This window comes from Thamnophis elegans, chromosome 2 (assembly GCF_009769535.1).
Source record: "Thamnophis elegans isolate rThaEle1 chromosome 2, rThaEle1.pri, whole genome shotgun sequence".
NCBI lineage: Eukaryota > Metazoa > Chordata > Lepidosauria > Squamata > Colubridae > Thamnophis > Thamnophis elegans.
Genome location: NC_045542.1, coordinates 160,773,801 through 160,791,647, shown reverse-complemented (window position 1 = coordinate 160,791,647; position 17,847 = coordinate 160,773,801). Strand labels below are relative to the sequence as shown.

General features: G+C 46.0%; 1 protein-coding gene across 1 annotated transcript; it reads left to right on the top strand.

The window, feature by feature from the left end:
* Positions 1 to 4,398: 4,398 nt before the first annotated feature.
* On the top strand, positions 4,399 to 16,603 carry LOC116504541 (zinc finger protein 436-like). Its single transcript, XM_032211609.1, has 4 exons — positions 4,399 to 4,481; positions 9,248 to 10,058; positions 12,011 to 12,128; positions 15,514 to 16,603. The coding sequence occupies exons 2-4, from the start codon at positions 9,339 to 9,341 to the stop codon at positions 16,473 to 16,475; spliced, it is 1,800 nt and encodes a 599-aa protein (XP_032067500.1). The 5' UTR covers positions 4,399 to 4,481; positions 9,248 to 9,338; the 3' UTR covers positions 16,476 to 16,603.
* The last annotated feature ends 1,244 nt before the right edge of the window (positions 16,604 to 17,847 follow it).

Sequence of the window (17,847 nt, the reverse complement as noted above, 5' to 3'; positions counted from 1 at the left end):
GAAATATACATAAGTCTGGTTAAAAAGTCATTCTCCCTCCTAACCATACTGATGGGCTCCAAATCCAATGGCGATGTCCGTTTTGCTCTGCGAATTCATGGAGAGCTAACCCTAACCCTAAGTGGAATTTTCCCCAAAGGCATTCCCCATGTATTTTACTAGGAAATATACATAAGTCTGGTTAAAAAGTCGTGCTCCCTCCTAACCATACTGATGGGCTCCAAATCCAATGGCGATGTCCGTTTTGCTCTGCGAATTCATGGAGAGCTAACCCTAACCCTAAGTGGAGTTTTCCCCAATGGCATTCCCATTGTTTTTTACTAGGAAATATACATAAGTCTGGTTAAAAAGTCGTGCTCCCTCCTAACCATACTGATGGGCTCCAAATCCAATGGCGATGTCCGTTTTGCTCTTCGAATTCATGGAGAGCTAACCCTAACCCTAAGTGGAATTTTCCCCAATGGCATTTCCCCATGTATTTTACTAGGAAATATACATAAGTCTGGTTAAAAAGTCATGCTCCCTCCTAACCATACTGATGGGCTCCAAATCCAATGGCGATGTCCGTTTTGCTCTGCGAATTCATGGAGAGCTAACCCTAACCCTAAGTGGAATTTTCCCCAAAGGCATTCCCCATGTATTTTACTAGGAAATATACATAAGTCTGGTTAAAAAGTCGTGCTCCCTCCTAACCATACTGATGGGCTCCAAATCCAATGGCGATGTCCGTTTTGCTCTGCGAATTCATGGAGAGCTAACCCTAACCCTAAGTGGAATTTTCCCCAAGGCATTCCCCATGTATTTTACTAGGAAATATACATAAGTCTGGTTAAAAAGTCGTGCTCCCTCCTAACCATACTGATGGGCTCCAAATCCAATGGCGATGTCCATTTTGCTCTTCGAATTCATGGAGAGCTAACCCTAACCCTAAGTGGAATTTTCCCCAATGGCATTTCCCCATGTATTTTACTAGGAAATATACATAAGTCTGGTTAAAAAGTCGTGCTCCCTCCTAACCATACTGATGGGCTCCAAATCCAATGGCGATGTCCATTTTGCTCTGCGAATTCATGGAGAGCTAACCCTAACCCTAAGTGGAATTTTCCCCAATGGCATTCCCCATGTATTTTACTAGGAAATATACATAAGTCTGGTTAAAAAGTCGTGCTCCCTCCTAACCATACTGATGGGCTCCAAATCCAATGGCGATGTCCATTTTGCTCTGCGAATTCATGGAGAGCTAACGCTAACCCTAAGTGGAATTTTACCCAATGGCATTCCCCATATATTTTTCTCCGAAATATACATAAGTCTGGTTAAAAAGTCGTGCTCCCTCCTAACCATACTAATGGGCTCCAAATCCACTGGCAATGTCTGTTTTGCTCTGCGAATTCATGGAGAGCTATCCCTAACCCTAAGTGGAATTTTCCCCAATGGCATTCCCCATGTATTTTACTAGGAAATATACATAAGTCTGGTTAAAAAATTGTTCTCCCTCCTAACCAAACTGATGGGCTCCAAATCCAATGGCGATGTCGGTTTTGCTCTGCGAATTCATGGACAGCTAACCCTAACCCTAAGTGGAATTTTCCCCAAAGGCATTTTTCCATGTACTTTGCCAGGAAAATTATATAAGACCGGCTAAAAAGTCGTGCTCCCTCCTAACCATACTGATGGGCTCCAAATCCAATGGCGATGTCCGTTTTGCTCTGCAAATTAATGGAGAGCTAACCCTAACCCTAAGTGGAGTTTTCCCCAATGGCATTCCCCATGTATTTTACTAGGAAATATACATAAGTCTGGTTAAAAAGTCGTGCTCCCTCCTAACCATACTGATGGGCTCCAAATCCAATGGCGATGTCCGTTTTGCTCTGCGAATTCATGGAGAGCTAACCCTAACCCTAAGTGGAATTTTCCCCAAAGGCATTTCTCCATGTATTTTGCCAGGAAAGTATATAAGACTGGCTAAAAAGTCGTGCTCCCCCCTAACCATAATAAACCATCTTTCCAAGCAGCCTCCATGTCTCCAGTGTCTTTTCCCCCACTTGGAGCTGAACCCAGAAGGACATTTCTTTCAACACTTCATCACTGGAGGTTTTTAAGAAGAGGCCCTCCGGAAGCCTGAAACGGATCATTTCCAAACTTCTGGTTTTCCTGTTGGACCTATTTTTCGCCCTCCTCAGGCTCTGGAGGCTTTCCTGGAGCTTGGGGAGAGCAAAAATGGCCTCCCCCAGCCTCCCCCCCCCCCCAGGAAATACCAAACTCAGCATGGAGGCGAATAGTGCGGTATGTGTGGCAATATATAAATCATGTAACAATGTTGTACCTGTTTCTTTAAATCAGTTGCCAAATGTCTAAATTTTGTTCATGTGATTCTAAGTCATCCCAGGTCAGGGTTGCCCCAAACCTGCTTTTTTTCAGGAGGCAACTGGACTTTCTTGTTTTTTCTTTGAAAACTTTCCACTTCTCATCCCAGAAGCTTCTTCAGCTCTGACTTGCTTGTCTTGCCTTGCCTTCTGGTGCTTTGGAGAATATCAGTCAATCAGAATAGAGTTGGAAAGGACCTTGGATGCAGGGATGTGCAGTCACTAGAGGCAGGGGAGGCGTGGCCTCACCAGTCATGAGGAAAAGGAAAGAATTTTAAAGAATTTTTTAAAAATAATTAAAGCCAAGGTAGTTGCTACCAGATTCACAGTGACTTGGAACAGTGCTTAGTGTTAACTATAGGAGGAGACCAGAGAAATAGGGGCCTCCTGTGCATAAGCAATTTTTCGCCTTTTAAGAGTTAAGCAAGGGTTAACAAGCAAAAAAATTTGTATGCAAAGGAGGCACGTGTTCTCTCACCTCCTGTAGAGGGCATTTTTAGAGGCTTTTTAGAGTTCTCTGGGAGCAACTAGCTCAGTCTGTCTCAGCTCTGGCAGAACCACGTTGTCTTTTCAAACACACACACACACAGACACACACACAGCTGGATAAAAGTACATAAGCCCAGCTTCACTGATTACAACGTGATTCACCTGCAATCAAAGGTTCTGATCGGAAGGCAGCAGGGGAAAGGGGGGGGTAAGGCAGAGGAGCTGCTTTCAAGCCTTTTGAAAATATATCCAATCCAACTTCTGTGTTTGTGTTTGTTTGAGAGTGAGTGTGTGTGTGAGTGAGAGAGGGATCCAATTTCTCTGTGTGCCTGTGTCTGTTTGAGAGAGGGGGGAGGGAGGGAGAGAGGGAGGAAGGAGGGGGAGGGAGAAGAAAAAAATGGGAAAACTTATTTTGCAAGGGGGGAAAAATGCTGTCGCTTTAAATCGGAACTGAGCATGCCTGGCTGTGGAATTCTGGGAGTTGAAGTCCACAAGTCTAAAAAGTGCCTCACCAGCCATAAAGCTGACCGCACGTCACTGCTTGGATGTCATCTAATCCAACCAACCCCCACCAGAGCCAAGGTGGCGCAGTGGTTAAAGTGCTGTACTGCAGCCACTTCAGCTGACTGTTATCTGCAGTTCGGCGGTTCAAATCTCACTGGCTCAGGGTTGACTCAGCCTTCCATCCTTCCGAGGTAGGTAAAATGAGGACCCAGACTGTGGGGGCGATATGCTGACTCTGTAAACCGCTTAGAGAGGGCTGAAAGCCCTATGAAGCGGTATATAAGTCTAACTGCTAAACTGCTAAACCACCCAGCTTGCCTTCAGAAGTTGTGGGAGCTTCATCACTGGAAGCTTTCAAGAAGAGACTGGACTGCCTTCTGTCAGAAATGGTGTAGTAGGGTCTTCTGCTTGAGTAGGGGGTTGGACTAGATGACCCCCAAAGTGCCTTCCAATTCTATGCTGATTGATTGATTGATTGATTGATTCAAGCCCTACACCATTTCTGACAAGTGGCTGTCCAGACTCTTCTTGAAAGCTTCCAGTGATGAAGCTCCCCCAACTTCTGCAGGCAAGCCCTTCCCCTGATTAATTGTTATTTTTGTCAGGAAATTTCTCCCTAGCTCTAGGTTGCTTCTCTCCTTGATTAGTTGCCATCCGTTGCTTCTTGTTTTGCCTTCTGCTCCATTCTCCATTGGAGCAGATCAATCAATCAGAATAGAGCTGGAAGGCACCTTGGAGGTCATCTAGTCCAACCCCCCCCCCCCTGCTCAAGCAGGAGACCTATAAACCTTATACCATTTTTGACAGAGGGCAGTCCAGTCCCTTCTTGAAAGCTTCCAGGGATGAAGCTCCAACTTCCTGCAGGCAACGCCTGTCCCCTTGGTCGATCCTTTCCCCTGCCATTCCGAAGGGCGCAAAAGCCGCGGCACTCTCCGCTCTGCGCCCCAAGAGTTAAAGCCATAGAGCCGCGGCTGGGAGGCGGCCTGGACGCTTTCGGAAAGGGAGGCTGCAAAAGGAAGGAAACCCCTTCCTGCTTCTCCGCCCGCCCGCCGAGCAAAGCCAACCAAGCTCCCGGACTTGGGGCGTCGCCAGATCGGGAAGCCTTGCCCGGGAACCGGCCAGGTAGGTATAGGGCGCGCGATCGGGTCACTTTTGGGGGGTTGGGGGTGGCTGCACGGGGTGGGGGCTGCCGGTAACCGATCGATCGATCGATCGGCGGATCATGCGATCGAAAGCGCGCGCCCGATCTTTGCTGGGCGAAGCGACCGGGAGAAAGGGAGAAAAGGCACCTGACAGCCGCCGCTCTCCGGCTCCGATCCAAGCCTAGTTGAAGTCCCCGGCAGACTGACCCGGCCTCAATGCATCCTCGGCCATTGTTTTCCTTCCGCCATAAGAAAGAGAAGGGGGGAAGTGTGGGGGACTGGCCGAGCCCATGGTGCGCAGCGCAGGGCCGGATCTCCTGGCCGGTCCGGTCCAGAATCAAACCCAACGCCAACTGGGTAGGTTTTTTTTGCCTTTTGCCCGCTAGCTTCGCTTATATAGTAGCTTATGGCTCTCCTAAGCCCTTCTCGTCTGGGATACACTCCAAGCTAGCCGGGGCAAGAAGCACTGAAGATCCGCCGCGCCCTAAACATGGTTGAAATGAAGTCACGATGGGCGATGGTTGTGTGAAAAGATGGACGGCAGAGAGAGAAAGAGGCGAGGCTTTTTAGCAATAGAATGAATGAGCTGGACGGGACCTTGGAGGTCGTCTAGTCCAGCCCCCTGCTCAAACGGGAGAACCTATATTATTACAGAGAAGTGGCCATTTAGAGTAGAAACATCCAGTGATGGAGTCCCCGTGATTCTGAAGGCAAAGCTGTTCCACCGGTTAATTGTCCTCTTAGGAAGTTTCTCCTTAGTTCCAGATTGATTCTCTCCTCGATTAGTTTCCATCCATTGTTTCTTGTCCTGCCTTCAGGGGCTTTGGAGAATAGCTTGGCTCCTTCTACTTTGTGGCAGCCCGTGTTACCTTTAGTCCTTCTTTTCATTAAACTTCTTGTTGTTAGTTGCAAAGTCGTGTCTGACCAATCGTGACTCCATGGACAACGTTCCTCCAGGCCTTCCTGTCCTCTACCATCCTCTGGAGTCCATTTAAACTCACGCCTACTGCTTTGGTGACTCCATCCAGCCTCCTCATTCTCTGTCGTCCCCTTCTTCTTTTGCCCTCCATCTTTCCCATCATTAGGCTCTTCTCTGGTGAGTCCTTCCTTCTCATTAGGTGGCCATAGTATTTGAGTCTCATCTTCAGGATCCGGCCTTCTAAAAGAGCAGTCAGGATTGATCTCCTCTAGGACTGACCGGTTTAGGTTTTAGGTTTTATTAGGATTAATCGCTTTGCAGTCCAAGGGGCTTGCAAGAGTCTTCTCCAGCACCACACTCCAAAGGCCTCAATTCTTTGGCGCTCAGCCTTTCTTATGGTCCAACTTTCACAGCCATACATTGCAATTGGGAATTAAACTTCATTAGACTAGACATATCCAATTCCTGCAACCGTTCTTCATATGTTTTAGTTTCCAGGCCTTTGTTCATCTTTGTTGCTCTTCTCTGAACCCATAAAACTATTTTCTTAATGACTATGAAAATGCATCCGACGGCTCCCAGCATGGAAGCCTTGCAGGTATTAAAACATGGAACAATTTATTTCTTTTGTCAACAGGGTTTATGACAACACACAGAATGGCAAATTTCTCCCAAGTACAATCAGAAATATTAAGGACGTAATATCCTTATTAACATGCACGACGTAATACATTCCATTCCATTTATTCCATTTATTGAATTTATAGGCCGCCCAATCCCGGAGGAATCCGGGCAGCTTACAGAAATAAGAAATATTAAAAAGGGTTGAAACAGATAGCACACAACAAATTAAAAGAAACACAACATGCACCCAGTCTAAGCGGGGCTGGACCTCAATCAAGAGGTCAACAGCTCCAGGCCTGCCGGAAAAGCCAGGTTTTGATAGCTGTACGGAAGGCCATGAGAGTGGGTAGGGTCCGGATCTCTGGGGGTAGCTCGTTCCATAGGGCCAGAGCGGCAACAGAGAAGGCCCTACTCCGAGGCGTCGCCAGCCGGCATTGTCCAGCTGATGGCACCCAGGAAAAGGCCCATCCTGTGTGATCTTACTGGTCTTAGGGAGGTATGCGGCAGAAGACAGTCTCGTAGATAGCAATAGCAATAGCAATAGCAATAGCAATAGCAATAGCAATAGCAATAGCAATAGCAATTAGATATTAGATAAGCAATTAGCAATTAGATAAAATAGATATCCGGGTCCTAGGCCATGTAGGGCTTTAAAGGTGATAACCAGCACCTTGAATCGTGCTTGGAGACTAATGGGAAGCCAGTGCAGCTCGTGGAGGATAGGTGTAGTGTGGGTGTACCTTGGTAATTGTAATTGTAATTACTTTATTTGTATGCCGCCCTTTTCCCTGAGGGGACTCAGGGTGGCTCACATTCAGGGGTGGGGAAGGACAAACAAGTTACAAATACTGGTACACCCAGTATTGCTTGCACGGCTGCATTCTGGACTAATTGTAGTCTCCAAACACTTTTCAGGGGCAGCCCCAAGTAGAGCGCATTACAGTAATCCAGTCTTGAGGTGACGAGGGCGTGAGTGACTGTTTGAAGTGCCTCCCGGTCCAAGTAGGGCCGCAACTGGTGCACCAGGCGAACCTGGGCAAAGGCCCCCCTGGTCACAACCGACAGGTGATGTTCCAAAGACAGCCGCGGATCCAGGAGGACCCCCAAGTTGCGGACCCTCTCTGAGGGGAGCAAATTTTCTCCCCCCAGGCTTAAGGACGGACTAGCTGGGCTGTCCTTAGGGGGCAACATCCACAGCCATTCGGTCTTGTCAGGATTGAGTGCAGGTTTGTTCATTCCCATCCAGACCCTAACAGCTTCCAGGCACTGGCACATCACTTCCACCGCTACGCTGAGTTGACATGGGGCGGACAGATACAACTGTGTGTCGTCCGCGTACTGGTGGTATTTAATCCCGTTCCGGCGAATGATCTCACCTAGTGGCTTCATGTAGATATTAAATAGGAGAGGGGACAAGACCGACCCCTGTGGCACCCCATAATTGAGGGGCCTAGGAGTCGACCTCTGCCTTCCAACCAACACCGACTACGACCTGTCGGAGACGTAAGAGGAGAACCACCGTAAAACGGTGCCTCCCACTCCCACCTCTTCCAGCACATTGTGCATATTGATCAGACTATAGACAGAGAATTAAACACTAATATCTGACTATTGCAGGAAGTTCTCAACTTATGACCGCAATTGAGAATTGCGGAATTGCTAAGTGCGATAGTTATTAAGTGAGCCTGGTTTTATGTCTTTTTTTTTGTCTCCGTTGTTAAGCGAATTGCTGAGGCTCCCAAGTGAATCACACAGTTGTAAAGCAGATCCAGCTTCCCATAGACTTGAGCTGTCAGTCAGAAGCTGGATGGGAAGGTAGCAAATGGGAGGCTGTATATGCTGTATATCCTTAAAATTAATATCCTTAATATTTGCTAATTACAGAAAATGCCTCTAAAATATACAGTAGCCCTCAAACTTAAAACCATTAACTTAGTCACTGTTAGAAGATCCAACAGCACTGAAATAAGCAAAGTATTATCATTTTTCACACTTAACGACCGTTTCAGCATCCCTGTGGTCACATGATCAAAATTTGGACATTTGGCAACTGGTATTGAGGACAGGGTCATGTGATCACATTTGTAACCTTCCCAGCCATCTCCCAACAAGCAAAGTCAACGAGGGAAGCCAGATTCACTTAATGACCAAATGATTTGCTTAACGTCGCAGTGATTTGCTCAGCCACTGTGGCAAGAAAGGTTGTAAAAGGGGGCAAAAGAGTCCCGAGGGAGTGGGCGGCATACAAATGTTAATAAATCTAAATCTAATCTAAAACAAAACTCATTTCACCGCTCCCTTTCTTAGCAAGGGAAATTATGGGCACAATTGTAGAGTTGTAAGTCTCTGTAATTAAAGCCAGGGTTGTTTATTATATATTGATATTTATCGTTGTCGTCATTTAACGACCCCATAATCCTTTGAATATAGGCAAGAATGGAGCCAGCAGAGTGTTTTAATGGCCGGATGCCATTCCTGTTGCCAATGCGCAGTTTTGTTCAGCAGATATATTCTCAGTGTGCCCAGAGAGAGAACTACCTTATTTTTCAGAGTATAAGATGCACCTTTTTCCCCTCAAAAAAGAGGGTGAAAACTGGGTGCGTCTTATACACCGAATACAACATTTTTGGCCTACCGAAACTCTGCCCCTTTGCAAAAATGGACGTGCAGAGGGTTCGGAAGGCTTCAAGAGTGCTCCTGAGGGCTGGGGAGGGCTGTTTTTGCTCATTTTTGCCCCCCCCCTCCAGCTGCCAGGAGCACTCTACAAGCATCCCAAAGCCTCTGCATGTCCCCCCCTTTTTTTGTGCAAAAAAATGAGGCGTGCAGAGGGTTCGGGAGGCCTCCAGAGTGCAAAAACCTTTTTTTTTAATTTACCTTTTCAAAATCATGATGCATCTTATACTCGGGTGCATCTTATAGTCCGAAAAATACAATATCTGCCCCTACCTAGGATCAAACTCATAGCCTCTTGATTGTGAGGGCACCACACCACTCCATAGATCCCCCTGAGTAAACATCGCAGTCCACATTGCTACAAGAGCTTACCTTTTTTTAATCTTTGTGTATTTCTTTCAGGGCTTTGTGCTTTCCGGGAGAAAATTTAGCACCCCAGATCTGGAGTGAAGGCCTCCCCCCCCAAAAAAACCCAATATTGAGAATTAAAAAAAAATCTGATACCTTTTTTTCTACCCCTTGTATTTTAGTCATGTGACGACAATCCTCAAGCCACCATTTGGGGTTTTCTCTCCATCTGCCACCCTGGATAGAACCGAGTCTGATCCGCTGTTGAAGCCAATGATGAAAATGGAGGCCCCAGAATCTCCAGTAGACCTGAAACCAGCATTAGACCTGGATGGACCAAGAGAAAATCCCAGTGTGGCCCCGATGGGCTCCGACCGGCAGGTTTTGAGGTGGAAGGGCCCTCCATACATTAAACAGGAGCCGGAACAGGATTGTATGTCGTCTCGGCACTGGGAAGCCCAGTGGCAGGAGTTCCTGGGGGGCATGCAGTCCCCTTGCTCAGGGTGGGGGTCCAGACCTCTGCCAGCGGCTGCCCCGTGGGGGGACACCAAGGCACCCGTGGCACATCTCGCTTCGGCAACCGCCAGCAGCCAGCGTTCCTCGGAAGGGACATTTTTCCAAACTCTGCCACAAGGTTATGTGGGAACGATGCACCAAGAAAGGTGGAGAGTGAAGGAGGAGGTGGAGAACCCGGCGGCCCCAAACCCGGAGCCCCCCTGCCAGCGCTTCAGGCAGTCCCTCTACCAAGAAGCGGAGGGCCCCCGAGAACTTTGCAGTCGTCTCCGGGAGCTCTGCCACCTATGGCTGAAGCCAGAGAGGCACTCCAAGGAGCAGATCCTGGAGCTGGTGATCTTGGATCAGTTCCTGGGGGTCCTGCCCCAGGCGATGGAGTGCTGGGTCCGGGAGTGCCACCCCCACACGTGTGCCCAGGCCGTGGCCCTGGCGGAGGACTTCCTGGCGAGGCACCCGGAGGAAGGGAGGCAGGAGCAGAAGGTAAGAGAGCCTGAAGTCCACTTTGGGACCTCATAACCAATTTTGTTGTGTTTATTTTGTACAATGACAACAAAGACTCTACTATATGGGCCACCAGCCTTCCAAATCCTTATAGAAGCTGGATCTGTAAGCTACCTTTTTTAATATATTTTATTTTTTATTAACAAACATGCAAAATACACATACACAAAACCTAAACATACACCACATTTACACAATACAATACAAACAGGAGCTTCCTGTTCTTTCTAATAGCAATTATCAATCGATACTGCTCACCTTATATTATTTCCCCTTCTTTGTATTTCATTTGGATTTCACCATTCTTAACCCTCTTATTTTACTCACAACTATTATTTTTTGAGTCTTGTAATATTCCTTCATTGATTCTTGTTTCTTTCCTCCATCCACCTATACCATTTATCCCATATCTGGTAGAATTCTGATTCTTCTTTTCCCTGGATTTCTTTAGTTAGTTTGTCCATTTCAGCACAATCCATAACTTTTCTTATTATTTCCTCTTCACTTGGAATTAGTTTTTCCATTTCTGGACAAAAGCAATGCTTGCTGCCATAATTATATGTAGTATTAAATACTGGATTTCTTTTTTGTATTTCGCAGACATTATTCCTAATAAAAAAAACTTCAGGTTTTCATTCTATTTTAACCCCTGTTATTGCCTTCAGCCAATTTTTGATCCTTTTCCAAAAAGTTTTTAGCCTCCTCACAGGTCCACCATAAATGGTAATATGTTTCGTGTATTGATTCTCATTTCCAACATTTTGGGGAGGTATTTGTTAAGATTTTAGCTAACCTTGTTGGTGCCAGGTGCCATCTGTAAAACATTTTGTACTGGTTTTCCTTGTATGCAACTGATAGTGTCATGTTTAAGTTTGTTCCCCAAAATTTTTCCCATTTGTCTAATTCAATATTATAGCCAAAGTTCTGAGCCCATTTTATCATTTGTTCTTTCACAATTTCCTCTACCTTTTAATTTAGCAATAGCAATAGCAGTTAGACTTATATACTGCTTCATAGGGCTTTCAGCCCTCTCTAAGCGGTTTACAGAGTCAGCATATTGCCCCCACAGTCTGGGTCCTCATTTTACCCACCTCGGAAGGATGGAAGGCTGAGTCAACCCTGAGCCGGTGAGATTTGAACCGCTGAACTGCAGATAACAGTCAGCTGAAGTGGCCTGCAGTACTGCACCCTAACCACTGCGCCACCTCAGCTCTCTAATTTGCCCAGATGCCCCTCGGAGGGAGGTCCTTTTGGGTGCCATGAGGCATGATAGGTATTTGTTGTTAGTTGCGAAGTTGTGTCCGACCCATCGTGACCCCATGGACAACGTTCCTCCAGGCTTTCCTGTCCTCTACCATCCTCTGGAGTCCATTTAAGCTCACGCCTACTGCTTCAGTGACTCCATCCAGCCACCTCCTTCTCTGTTGTCCCCTTCTTCTTTTGCCCTCAATTGTTCCCAGCATTAGGCTCTTCTCCAGGGAATCTTTCCTCCTCATTAGGTGGCCAAAGTATTTGAGTTTGATGGGTATTATGAGAGCAATTTTGGATGTCTTTGGGAGCTACCCCTATCCTGAAGGCGACCCAAATGAAGGAAACATGGAATTTTGAAATTGAACAATGTTATTTTATCATTTTAAAACTGTTAATCTTAAATGAATTCTGATTTTAAGGTGAATTGTATTGATTATATTGTACATTGCCCAGAGTTCTTCTCTGAGGGAGATAAGCAGTTAAAAATAGGGAAAAGAAGGAAGGAAGGAAGGAAGGAAGGAAGGAAGGAAGGAAGGAAGGAAGGAAAGAAAGAAAGAAAGAAAGAAAGAAAGAAAGAAAGAGGAGGGAGGGAAGGTAGGTAGGTTAGTAGGCATCCTGGCTTTCCTAACCCTTCAATAGCTCCCCATCTTTACTAATTCCAAATATTTGCTTATTTTTAGGGCCCAGGGATGTTTCGTGTGGTGACTGTGAATTTTCCTGACTCCGATCCATCGTCATCTGAAAGGCCGCTGAGCAGGCCGATCAAACAGGAGGTCAACGAGGATAGCCTTTCTCAAGGTAAGCAGTTCTTACTACCAATTAGATCAGTGTTTCTCAACCGTGGCAACTTTAAGATGTGCGGACTTCAACTCCCAGAATTCCCCAACCATGCTGGCTGGAGAATTCTGGGAGTTAGCAATAGCAGTTAGACTTATATACCGCTTCATAGGGCTTTCAGCCCTCTCTAAGCGGTTTACAGAGTCAGCATATCGCCCCCACAGTCTGGGTCCTCATTTCACCCACCTCGGAAGGATGGAAGGCTGAGTCAACCTTGAGCCGGTGGGATTTGAACCGCTGAACTGCAGATAACAGTCAGCTGAAATGGCCTGCAGTCCTGCACCCTAACCACTGCGCCACCTCGGCTCTTCGAGTTGAAGTCCATACCATTTAAAGTTGGCAAGGTTGAGAAACACTGGCCTATCACAGTAAAGTGTAGTTCTAGTTTCCCTGGGAAGTTGATGGTTCTTTTCTGGGCCTACCTTGTGGAGCTGACAAACTAAATTTGCTTAACAGTTACTGATCATTTATTTTTTTTAAAATAATTTTATAATAGAAAATATTTTTCTGTCAACCTATTTTTTTTTAATATACAGAAGGACATCATGATATAAGAGCAGATGATGTCCAGGAAGTAGAAGCCAAAAGATGGAAGGATCTGAGAGGAAAAGATAAAGCTTGTATTTAGAAACAGATGAAAAACTAATATATTAATTAATATATTTACTATTAAGTTCCAAAACATGAAAAGAGGGTGTGGGATGTGCAAAGGAACATACAAGGAGAGTCACCCTGTATGAGTTGGGCAGCCATAACAATCAATCTATCAATCAATGATTTTCATAAGAAAAGACATTATACATCTATTAAATAAATCAATGCCTTTAGCAAGAAATATAACTCCCTTTTTACACCTCTGTAACAGTGACGTGTGGTGAGGTTTATGGCTGGTGAGGCAAGCGGGCAAAAGCCGTCCTGCCACCCCGGCACTATGTCCGACATAGTGGCCGGTGCGGCTTTTGCCCGCTTTCAAGAAAGCCGGGGCGTCCAAAAGCCCTACCGCTATGTCCAAAAGCCCTGCTACTATGTCCTACATAAAAAACAAGTGCCAGCCCGCGTGCCACCAGAGGCGGGTAAAACACACACACACACAAATTACTTACAATAATACAATTACTTACAAATTACATTAATTTTGAATTCCTCCCCCTCCCTCCAACCCACATACCTTTTCCAGCTGTTTCACAGAGGATTTCAACTCTGCTCTTGTCTGCCATGATGAAAATGTAAAAATGTAAAAGGAAAAAGGCAAGAGCTGCTGAGGTCAGGCTGGGTTAGCTGCTGCCAGAGTCCCCAATGGATGACTCTGCTTAAGTGTTTAAAAAAGCCTCTAAAAAAAAAAACGCCCTCTACAGGAGGAGGTGAGAGAACCAAGTGCCTCATCTACATAAGGAATTTTTCAGCTTTTAACCCTTGCTTAACTCTGCTCGAGTGATCATAAAGATAGACTAAATGAGGCACGTGGTTCTCCCATCTCCTCCTGCAGAGGGCGCTTTTTAGAGGCTTTTTTAAATAGTTAAGCACTAAGCAGAGTCATTCACTGTGACTCTGGCAGCAACTACCTCAGCCTTTTTCCTTTTACATTTTTTTTTCTTTTCATGATGAGAGTGGTGAGGCCTTGCCTCCCCTCACTGCACATCACTGCTCTGTAATAATCATTTACAGCATTTACTGGCCAGATGCCCTTCCCGAAGCCTATATGGAGTTTGCAGCAGATATTTTTTCTCTGTGCTCTAGAAGAGAAATATCTGATGCTACCTAGAATTGATCTTCACCACTAGGCCCCCAGGCCACTCTTCTTTCTTATATTATACATGTATGTATTTATTTAAATGAATTCTTTTGAGTGGTATGGTGGCCTAGAGGTGGCGTTCTTGCTTCACAATCATAAGGCTGTGAGTTCAATCCTAGGGAGAGGAAGATAGTTCTCTCTCTGGGCACACTGAGAATATATCTGCTGAAGAAAAACTCTGCATTGGCGACAGGAAGGGCATCCGGCCAGTAGACAATCAGCTCCAGTTGCCCAGACTCCAACCCCACAAGGGGTTATGGGGGGTCGTTAAACGATGATGATTTAAATGAATTCTTTTAGCAAATAATTCTTTTAATTTGTTTATTTATTTACTTAAATAAATAAATAAAATGCCTTTCGCAAGGAAGAGATCCCAAATCTATTAAATAAATAAATAAATGCCTCTAGCAAGTAAGATATTGGCTAACGGGGGCAGAAACAGAACATCAGACTGGAAAAAAAAAAGTTATTGCAACATGTAACTTGAAATAAGACTTGGAAAAAGGATGTATGTTTTGTAAAAGAGCCACAAATATACCCCACTTGAAACGTCTGGTACTGGAAAACAGAAGCAACAAACCTGTAAATAACATTCCCCCCAAAATTCAGCATTTCTTTGCGCACAGTTGAACACAGTCCAGTGTCTTTAGTTTCCACTCTTCTTTTGAGAAATTTTTTTATTAGAATAGAATAGAATAGAATAGAATAACAGAGTTGGAAGGGACCTTGGAGGCCTTCTAGTCCAACCCCCTACTTAGACAGGAAACCCTACACCACTTCAGACATATGGTTATTAAAAATCTTCTTAAAAGCTTCCAGCGTTGGAGCATTTACAACTTTTGGAAGCAAGTTGTTCCACTGATCAATTGTTCTGTCAGGAAATTTCTCCTCAGTTCTAAGTTGCTTCTCTCCTTGATTAGTTTCCACCCATTGCTTCTTGCTCTACCCTCAGGTGCCTTGGAAAATAGTTTGACTCCCTCTTCTTTGTGGCAACCCCTGAGATATTGGAACACTGCTATCATGTCTCCCCTAATCTTTCTTTTAATTAAACTAGACATACCCAGCTCCTGCAACCATTCATGTTTTAATCTCTAGTCCCCTCATCATCTTTGTTGCTCTTCTCTGCACTCTTTCTAGAATCTCCACATCTTTTCTACCTCGTGGTGACCAAAACTGAATGCAGTATTCCAAGTGTGGCCTTACCAAGGCCTTATAAAGTGGTATCAACACTTCACGTGATCTTGATTCTATCCCTCTGTTTATGCAGCCTAGAACTGTGTTGGCTTTTTTGGCAGCTGCTGCACACGGCTGGCTCCTATTTAAATGGTTGTCCACTAGGACTCCAAGATCCCTCTCACAGTTACTACTGTTGAGGAAGGTACCACCTATACTGTACCTGTGCATTTTGTTTTTCTTGCCTAAATGTAGAACCTTACTCTTTTCACCATTGAATTTCATTTTATTAGATAGTGCCCAATGTTCAAGTTTGTCAAGATCCTTCTGTATCTTCAGCCTATCTTCTAAGCCTATTATGTTTTCTCTTTATTCCGGCAGACGATGGGCAGGTGGGTGAAATAAAAAAAGACAACGAGTGGAACAACACCATGGGGATGGAGCCCCGTGGCTCATCTTCCACGGAATGGCAGGAAGGGACCGGCAGATTCGGAGAGGCGGGAGAACCCCAGAAGAATCCTCAGGAGAACGGCCCCAGAGGAACGGACGTAAACCCACCCGGAGCGAAACAATCGTTGTGTACAAACTGTGGGGGGAGTTTTAATCCTAGCTCCAGTCTGCTCGGCCCAGAGGGGTTCCCCTTGGGTGCGAACCCCTACAAATGCTCCGTGTGCGAGAAGAGCTTCTGCGAGGTCGCCAAACTCATCGCTCACGAGCGCCTGCACACCGGGGACTGGCCGTACAAGTGCTCCTTCTGCGGGAAAAGCTTCAACCGCAGCTCCGACGTCTCCCGGCACGAGCGGATCCACACGGGGGAGAAACCCTACAAGTGCACCACGTGCGATAAGTGCTTCAGCCAGCGGTCCAAGCTGATCGTGCACGAGAGGTTCCACACGGGGGACAAGCCCCACAAGTGCTCCTACTGTGGGCGGAGCTTCCACCAGCGGTCGGACCTGGTGAAACACGAGCGGATCCACACGGGGGAGAAGCCCTACAAGTGCTCCGACTGCGGAGGGAGCTTCCACCGGAGTTCGGATCTGGTGAAGCACAAGTGGATCCATACCGGGGAGCGGCCGTACAAATGTTCCACGTGTGAGAAGACCTTCCGGCAACGCTCGGCCCTCCTGTACCACGAGAGGACCCACACGGGGGAGAAGCCGTACACCTGCACGGCCTGCGGGAAAGGCTTCAGCTGCAAAGCCCACCTGGTACTCCACAAAAGGACCCACACAGGGGAGAAACCCTACAAGTGTAACTACTGTGGGAAAAGTTTCACCACCAGTTCGTACTTTGTGAAGCACCAGAGGATGCATTTAGGGCAAGAGACTCTGCCGGTTCTGTGAAAGTAAGAAACGCGCGGAGAAATATTTCCCAGGCTTTCCCTTTCCGTGGCTCTAAAACCGGTTCCACCACAAAACCGCGGTAGACAAAAGCGCGGTCGACGAAAGCGCGTATTTGGCGTCATCACAGCGCGACGAAAACATCGCGCTGTGATCGAAAAATGTAAAAATAAAGCGAAAACCTTACCCTAACCCCCCCAAACCTAACCCTAAACCTAACCCTTAACCTAACCCTAAACCTAACCCTTAACCTAAGGAAAAACCTAACGCTAACCCTTAACCTAACGCTAAACGTAACCCTAACGCTCTAAACCTAACCCTAAACCTAACCCTTACCTTTATGTGAATCGGCTTGCTGTAATTTTATTTTTATTTAAATTTTAAATTTTTTTCGTCGCGCTGTGATGACGTCACATACGCGATTTTGTCAACCACGCTTTTGTGGAACGCGGTTTTGACGGGTCACGCTAAAACCTACCCCTGCCTGTAGAAAACTAGCAGGTCGGAAATAATTCCCGACGGCTTACCTTTTCTTCTTTGCGGGGATTTGTAAAACAAGCAGCAAACTTTTCTGTCTTATAGCTGCAGGGAGGGAAGAGTCTCGTGGTTGGACATGTTGGAATTGAACGATTTGGTTTAGATGGGAAGAAACACCTGTATGCTGAATTGTGCGGGGAAAAAATGATGCTGAATAACGATTGCCTCCAGAAATTGTAAGTGCTCCAACGCTGGAAGTTTTTGAGAAGATGTTGAATAACCATTTGTCTGAAATGGTATAGGGTTTCCTACCTAAGCAGGGGGTTGGACTAGAAGACCTCCAAGGTTCCTTCCAACTCTATTATTATATCCTATTCTAGTCTAATCTATCAATTTCTATTTCTATTGTTTCTATTTCTATTATTTCTATTCCTATTCCTAGTTCTAGTCTAAAGAAGGGCCTGTAATGGCTTGCCTCATTATCCCTCCGAATTCCATCAGCTGGTCAATGTCGACTGGCAACTACCTGGAGGAGAGTCTTCTCGGTGGCTGCTCCGACCCTCTGGAACGAACTCCCCGTGGAGATTCGTACCCTCACCACCCTTCAGACCTTCCGCGTAGCCCTTTAAAACCTGGCTGTCCCGACAGGCCTGGGGCTAAAGACTTCAACCCCACCCAAATAGTATGACTGTTGTGCTTTTTAATGATGTACTGTCTTCATGTGTATAACTTGTTTTGTCCTTCCCTCCCCCTGAATTGTGAGCCACCCTGAGTCCCCTCAGGGAAAAGGGCGGCATACAAATAAAGTTAAATCCTAAATCCCAAATCATTAAAAAAAACCCTGTTTATAAAAACGTGTGGATGAGGGGAGCAGTAAGGGATAAACACTTACTTCAAT

Excerpts from the sequence above, each read along its gene's own strand:
- LOC116504541 (XM_032211609.1), top strand. The coding sequence starts at position 9,339 with ATGATGAAAATGGAGGCCCCAGAATCTCCAGTAGACCTGAAACCAGCA. Across the intron at positions 10,059-12,010 it reads AAGGGAGGCAGGAGCAGAAG|GGCCCAGGGATGTTTCGTGT; the intron begins GTAAGAGAGCCT and ends GCTTATTTTTAG. Across the intron at positions 12,129-15,513 it reads CGAGGATAGCCTTTCTCAAG|ACGATGGGCAGGTGGGTGAA; the intron begins GTAAGCAGTTCT and ends TTATTCCGGCAG.